The sequence below is a fragment of the Hevea brasiliensis genome, chromosome 2 (genome assembly GCF_030052815.1).
Source record: "Hevea brasiliensis isolate MT/VB/25A 57/8 chromosome 2, ASM3005281v1, whole genome shotgun sequence".
In the NCBI taxonomy this organism is placed as follows: domain Eukaryota; kingdom Viridiplantae; phylum Streptophyta; class Magnoliopsida; order Malpighiales; family Euphorbiaceae; genus Hevea; species Hevea brasiliensis.
The window spans coordinates 2,899,533-2,907,615 of record NC_079494.1 but is presented as its reverse complement, the minus strand read 5'-3'; the positions used below and the strand labels follow the sequence as shown (position 1 = coordinate 2,907,615).

General features: G+C 34.8%; 1 protein-coding gene across 1 annotated transcript; it reads right to left on the bottom strand.

The window, feature by feature from the left end:
• Positions 1-333: 333 nt before the first annotated feature.
• Positions 334-7,531, bottom strand: LOC110632726 (V-type proton ATPase subunit a2). Its single transcript, XM_058132255.1, has 18 exons — positions 7,189-7,531; positions 6,578-6,622; positions 6,179-6,301; positions 5,985-6,092; positions 5,207-5,317; positions 4,941-5,114; positions 4,710-4,847; positions 4,473-4,580; positions 4,187-4,294; positions 3,927-4,075; positions 3,373-3,526; positions 3,123-3,283; positions 2,829-3,035; positions 2,309-2,492; positions 2,135-2,218; positions 1,850-2,043; positions 1,132-1,191; positions 334-1,045 (listed from the first exon to the last, which is right to left on the bottom strand). The coding sequence occupies exons 1-18, from the start codon at positions 7,327-7,329 to the stop codon at positions 841-843; spliced, it is 2,454 nt and encodes an 817-aa protein (XP_057988238.1). The 5' UTR covers positions 7,330-7,531; the 3' UTR covers positions 334-840.
• Between the last annotated feature and the right edge of the window lie 552 nt (positions 7,532-8,083).

The window sequence follows — 8,083 nt, the reverse complement described above, 5'->3', positions numbered from 1 at the left end:
TTGTCTAAGATCATTGCTTTGATTTATGCCATGTGCTTGGGAGAGTACCTTTGAACAACTACTATCATTTTACCCTCATTGATTCAGAAGGAAATCCAATGGCGTAAATGAGCTCAAAATCACAGCATTCATATATTCAGCCAAGACTTCAAAAACGCTTAGCCTCCATTCACCAACTGAACCAGGATGGCCTGATTCTTTGCCAATTTTGCAAATAAACCATTAAGAAATCACAAATAATCTCAGTTTGTTAAACATCTATGCTCTGGACAGTATCGCTACAAAATTGGTCCATACACGAGCAAGGAAATCCTATTATAATACCCCAACAACTTGAAGCGATTATTTCAAATAACAATGAATATTTGAATTCAACACAACCAAATAAATTTGGGTTTTCAATAGGAATACACTGCAGAAACTCTCTTTTTCTGCTTTTTCGCGAAATAGTATTACACAAGGCACAAGCTGTATATTGTCCTAAGAATCACTAATGAATATAATACAATCAATACACCTAACAAAACTGGCAAATTCCAGAAGCTGCATATGTTGACCAAAATTTCAGATACAATAGCTACTGATTGGCATGCCAATAGAACTAGCATCAATGTTCAGCTGTAGTTGCTCTTGATCAAGTTCAATGTATAAGAGATTGGCTGCCAGGCCTACAGGGTTCTTTATTTTGGTAATCACGAACACAATGGCTTTTCCTCCAAACTCGCCAGGCACTTCTCTAATTTAAAAGAATTGTAAGTTTCCTATATTCAACAAATTCAATGTACAATTAAATTCTGCTTCTTATCTTTTAGCCTCAAACCATGTTCTCCAATGAATATATCATTCATCCTCATTGCCAAGTAAAGCAAATGAAAATGGGTGGAATTTGTATCCATCTCCCTCATAGAACTTGTTCTGGAACTCTACCCAGTGAAGCCTCAAGGCATGCAGGAATGCACTTAAGGTTTCCATCACTAGAAGCACACCAACAGTTGCGCATACAAAAACAATTATGCCAATGATAAGAATAATGGTATTGTTGAACCTGCAGTCATTAACAGAACATTTGTTATACGATCCAACATCTCAAATCAGTTCTGTTACAGCCAAAACATGGACAAAAGAACTCACCCCCAGGCTAGAAGTAGAACCTTGTCATAAAATACACTTGATAACTCTGAATGGGCCAAACTAAAAATCACCCAAAACCACACAAATTAGACCATATTAAAATTAATAAAGTATGACATGCTTATTTTGAGAATGAAAGATGCATCCTAAAGACCTCTAGAAATAAGATATTAACCATCTAATCAACAAAGTTTCCACAATTTACTAAATTATATGAATAATTATTTTACTCATAATGAGGTTCATCACAACACCTACACATCCAAAACGCCAGCTCTAATCATACTGTACTATTATACTTAAACTAAGAACAATGATTTACCCGTAGAGTTTTCAGTCTGGCTAATGGATTCTGGTAAAGCAAATACATAATCAGACTTGAATTTACCATGCAAAAGAACATTGCTTAGAATTGAATACCATGATATTCTAAAAGAAGCCAATTAACGTTTCTCCCTTGCATGTACAGTGCAAAGCACAAGACAAAAAGTAAAACAGTTATTAGACATAATCAATGCCTATCATAATATTGTCTGATTGTGCCATTGTCTCACAATATTTCAAATATGTCATATCTGGCAAATCCACACTCACAGCACATTCCAATGCAACAGACACAAAACAGTGAATCCTTCCTCCCTTAAATAATATACTAAGGAAAAATAGGACATAATATTCTAATGAGCAATCAGAAAGATGCATTGAATTATGGATCAACCTGAGTGCCCACAAACGCAGATATGAAGCCGTATTAGATACTGCTCCAAGCACGAACTCTATGGTATGTATAAGCTGGTGAACAAAGACCTCACTGAACTCAAATTCCTCATGTTTATGGGAATCATAATGGGGCTCTATTTCAAGAGGGTCATCAGTCCTGTCAACCAGGGCATAGGATTGACCTTGGTGCCTCTGCACATGGCATTCAGAAATGCTAGGGTCAATGAAATTGACATGAGCATACAACTAAAAAATGTATTTGAAATAGAAGATTTTAGCATACTTCCTCATGTTGCTTCTTCAATAGAAATGGCTTTGGAAACAGCATCCATGGTACAGCAACAAGGGCTGACAGTAGCAACAAAAGCTGGTAGAAAAAAATGGGACATACTAAGAACCAGTATCTGTTGGTTAAACAAGAAGGGAAAATTTCAGCACAATCACAATCATATTAAACCTGAAGGAATTTCTGGCCAAGAAAAAGTTGGTTGTCACCCAAATCATCAGTAGGACTCAAAAACATGTATATCATCACATGGTATAGATCAGCTTGAGAGCCAGTGCACCATTTCACAATTATCAGAAGTGAAAGGTAACCAAACAAGCTGTTCAAGAAAATCATCTGGGGAACAAATTGGTACCTGAAGCAACACGACTATTGTTATTGAATTATCTGAAAATGCAGAAAAAAAACACTTGATTTAAACCCACGCAAGAAAAAAGCTATGAAAAACAAGTATCTACAAAACATTATCCTAGGCTCTACCACTCCCTTCTCAAAAAAAAAAAAAAAAAAAAAATGTAGTTTGAGCAATTAAATATAAGTGTGGATATGAGACTAAGTTGTCTTAAAAACTAGAGGAGTTGCTCAGGAAAGATTAACAAGAGAATGCAGTCACCATTTTGCTAACAGTTACAAAAAAATACACAACTACACATGCTTGCAAGCAGCAATAAAATTGAGCAACATAGCTCACCAGATATTTAGTTTATCTCCAAAGAACTTTGCATTGAAGTAGCTCATCATAATCCCAAGATTCATTTGGGCCACTCCTAACAGAATTGACATCTTCATCTTTAATGAGTTAAGAAAAGGTAACTCACTCCTGGTGCCATGCCACTTAGGATCAACACCAAATGGATAAGTGTCACGAACCTTAATGAGACCAGCAGTAGAAGCATCTCTATAATGCAAATTGAGTCTAGATAAGTCACAGGGGGGCCCAATGGGTTATGGCATACATGTAAAGTCTATTGCATCAGTCTCTTACCTGCATGACTGGTCACGACAAGCATAGGCAGAGGGACCAAATAGCTCAAAAGGGACTGAAAAGAATTCATTATATATCAATCCAGTGTAGATTGAAAAAATTGCCATCATCATAATAACATAACGGCCACTGAAAGTCATTTCCATGATGTCTCCGAGTTTCTGTTTCAAAATAAGCAAGCTAAAGCATGAAGCAATAAAAAGGAAAACAGGCCTTGCTATAACCAACCAACATGTTAAACAATGATTACCTTGCTGGACAATTTCTTTTCCCTAATAATGAGATACAATGTTACCAGCAGCAAGCAAATACCATGGCCCCAGTCACCAAACATCACGGCAAAAAGGAATGGGAATGTAATAATTGTATATACACTGGGATTTGCTTCCTGGTACTTGGCAATCCTGGAACAAAAACATGTTGTTTAACATCCTTCAAAGATGATTTCAGCAATTAACATGTAGTCAACCAAATGATACATGCAATACAACTCATGGAGCAGGAGAAAACTCTAATTTAAAGTTTATTCTTTCGATATGCTCAAGACAAGGACAACCCAATCCAAATCAAGTTTTAACAACCTACACGGACAGTTTAAACAATGAAATAATGAAATTGGTAGGGCATAATAGTGCAAATACATATTCAATTCAATGCATTTTTGTTGTGACTAACTTCAGACTAAGAATCAATTTAAGAGACCAGGTAAACATCCATCATAGCATCTTCCCATACAGAGAGGGTAGGCCAATCATACAACTGTCTTTTCTTTGATGTGTTAACTGCATGATATAAATAACTAACCCATATGCATCTACAATTTCTTGAAAGGCAGAAGTGAATTTGTTCGTGCAAAAATAGGTAGGTGGTGATTCCTTTGTCTGCAAAACCTGGAATATTGCTCCAATTTGTGAGCTGCTGTCTATAGTTGCCCGTCGCAGTGCATTTTGAATCTGCAGAGCAACAACAATAAGATGACTAGATAGTAATTAAGCCATAATGTAATGGATATGTTTCCAGCAAGACTCAAGAAATCATGCTGCATGCTAGTCCAAAGAACACACCTGATCTGTTGCAAAAGCAGGACACCAACCTTCAGCAACCAGACATTTCTTTGTCACATCTATGCTAAGCATATTTAAAGTGTGGTAAATGTATTTTTCCTTCTTCACCTACAAAAGTAATAGATAGCAAAGTTTGTTAGCTCAAAAAAAAAAAAAAAAACCTCAACATGGCAAACATTAGTGAACAGTATACCTAAAACACAACTCAACAATGATTAATATATAAATACTTTTGCGTGGTACAGCAACATGAGGACTTAAAAGTATTAAATAATCTCAAACAAACCAGAAGATTCCACTGCTCAAATTGAAAGCCAATTGTCTGTAACAAATTGCTCTGGTGAGCCAATCCAACATCTATGGTGGTCTTCAGCTCTATAAGTCTTGCAGACACCTAGAAATTGTTGTAATAAAAAAAGTTTACATCAGACAGAAATAATGGCTACGGAACAATTAAAAAAGAAAGTATTTTATTTCACATGAATGAGAAGTAAGACCACAAAAGTAGGTATAGTGTGTACACCTCTGTCATCATCTGATACTGTTTGCTTAGGTCCTCAGCAAATGGATATCGGTTTGCTCCAAAGGCCTCACAAATCTTAAGAATTTTGTTCTTTGCTCTTTCACCAGAGTAGAAAACAACAAATACATTTTTCTCAACCTGAATATTGATATCTTATGAGTTTCTCAGATAAAAGGCTATAACTTCAACTCTGTAACCAAAATATAGATAAAGCAACTTCCAGGTGTAAACCTTCTCTCCAGAAACAGGATCAACAACAGAATTTTCAACCACAGATTGCTTCAAAAACACATTTCCCCTGGTTGCACGAAAAAGGATCCTTTCAAAAACCATTGATTTTTCTCTGGATACAAGGCCGCTGACAAAGCCCAGCTTAATTTGCTTTGATGGATCCGTTATCATTTCCTGCATAAAATTGACTTCCTAAGCATCATTTTTCAGAAAATAGCAAAATTTCAGTTACTACAGAAAATAAAGGAGAGAACTAAAAGCTGTACTTGCTCCAGCAATAATGGACTGTCAATGGATCCTTCACCATGGTTATCTACTTGAAGTTCTCTTTGCTGAACTGCAGCACTTCTCTGAGCTGAATAGAAAAGTTCACCAGCCTGAAATGAGATTAGAAAAAATGACATGGTTTGTTTATATGGCTTTTCAAAGCTAAAATAATGTTGTATTCCATGACACCAGAAATCGCTCTCTGATTTCTATAATGCAGGAATTTCAAGCTTAAGTGAATTAAAAATAGAATGTGATAATATGCCATTAAGAATTTTCTTGTGATAGAAATTACATATTACCTGTGCATCCTCATGTTATGAGCTTTTCATCCATCTATGTTTGTGTGTGAATGTGTGAGTGTGTGTGTGAAAGAGAGAGAGAGGGCTTTATCTCAAGTACCATGTGCTTGCATATAGCAACATCAGTAGCACTAATGACAGACTCTAGACTCCAATTTCACAGTAATGGACTATCAATCTGTTTAGCATTGAGTTTTGAAAGCCGAAACTGCTTTTCTGAATAAAAGTATCATTTTAGATGCTGTTGAAAAAAGCAATTTGAAAAAAACTGTTTTGTTATTTTAGTATTCTTATGACTAAAACTGATCAAATTTAATTTTTAATTATTTTTTAATACTCTCTAACTAGTATATTTAAAAAAGTGATTTTCTCAATAGTAGTTTCAACAGCAATGCCAAACGGGCCCTATATTTGTTGCTACACTAGAAAAGTGTTAGTATAATCCAAGAGGGAAAAGTAGCAAAACAAGTCATACCTTCTGCAGAACAAGCTTATATTCTACTAGTTCATTGTATGAGTGCTCTAACTTTTCATTATTTGAGTTTATCTCTATCAGCTCAGCTTCGAGTTCGCCAAGTTTCACCTAATACATGCCAAGTGTTATGTTGCTTCAATGCATAACATGTCAACCTTTCAACCAATAAAATATATTCTGAAAATTTATAATACCTCCAGATTGTCCAAATCAATATCATTGGTTATTGCAGACCTTGTTGAAGGTAACATCCCAGTCTTTGTCATGTGTTCCTTAAAGAAACGTAGCTTACGAGCCATTTCTGCACATCTTTTAATCTACATGTTGAAATAAAATACACGTAAATGCACATCACATATAAATGATAAATTAGCTTAGTTTATAAAGGTGAAATACAATTCAGTGAAAGTGTAGCAGAAAGGAAAAGAGAAGTCGATATTTAAGGGTAATTTTCTCATTATAATTTGTAGCATCTCGAAATGCTAACAGTATAATGGCAATCTACATAATACAAATTCACAAAACTAGAGTAGAATGATTTTCATTTCTGCAAGTTTTAGAGCAAATCTAAATGATAAGAGTATATGACACACCTGAGCAGCATATGTCCGCTGGAACGGGCTCTTTTCGGCATTGAGCTGCAAAGTAGGAAGCCGTGTGCAATGCATTAGTTCTATAATATGTCAAATGAGAAAGAAAAAGCGTGTCATAGGTATACAATATTGTAATGCAGGGATCTCCAAAGTGAATTTAGCCGAAATCATTTCCATGTCTCAACCCTTAATCACAAACACCAAATTTCTTGAGCTTTGTATTCTAGGCCTCTATCTTAAAAACAAAAAGAACCCAAATCATTTATTCACGGCTTATGCACATAGAATTTGAAATTATAGAATAATTCAACAAGAAACAGAATGCGTTGTATAATTTTACTGCTAATTATATCATCTCGAGTTCTCTTCAATTTGCAGCATTTGAGAATATTATAATGCTAAAAATGAAACAACAAAAACTTAGAATCAAAATGAAAATTGCACTTGAAAGATCAATTCAGATCCGAGTTCGTCCGAATTCGCATATGTATGGCTAATAAGTGCGAAACAAATATGTAGAGAAACTAAATTGAAAACGGAAATTTAATCATCATCAAAGAATGTTCCACAATTGTCAAACGAAGAGAAAATCGTATAACGAAAATGCTTACATCTTTGAATTGAAAGAGACCAAGGTCACCGAGATAGGAGATTGCGCGATGAGCTGATTCGAGTGGGATGATCAGTTGTACCAATTGCATAGATTCCGAACGTAGCAGATCCATCTTTGGCCAACATCTTTGCTCCACCATTTTTCATAAACTTTCGGCAGATCAATAGACACAATGTCTGCCTCTGCGCGTATATGTGTATATAGAGAGAGCCAATACCGATAGTAGGGAACTCGCCGGACGATCAAGTTTCAGGCACCGACAAGACTAGTCCAATTCAGGTTTTTTGGTTGTTAGGAATACCAACCCATGCTTCTCGTTACACCGTCGTTTTCACGTGAATAAAATTGGAATTTTCTAAATTCATACAACGGTGTCGTTCTTAAGAATACGTGCCTACGCTGCAATTCTTTGACGCTGCCGATTTTCGCTACGTACTAAATTGAACTAAATTTTAAAAAAAAATCGAATTGAATAAATAAATTTAAACAGTTCAATTTAATTAATCGAATGCTCATCTTAACAATGAGCAGCAGCAATAATTTAAAATTTGAGAAAGGCTTTAAGGTACCTTAAATCTCTCTGTATTCTAAATGAAAATAATTTGTTTATTTTTTTTTAAATTTAATTAGAAATCCCACCAATTTAAATTGGTTTTTTTAATTACAAAATTTTATAATCATTAAATTAATTCAAATTAAATCGAATCAAAATTTAAATGATCCAATTTTCAATCTCAAACTCTCGGTTCAAATAAAAATCAATACGTGATTGATGATACTCCAAACTGACTCAGCCCTACACAAGAAATGGAATTCTTATTATGTGAAGAGAGCATCCTTAAAATCATTCTAAAATAAATACATAATCAAACTAAATATATTTTTATCATAAA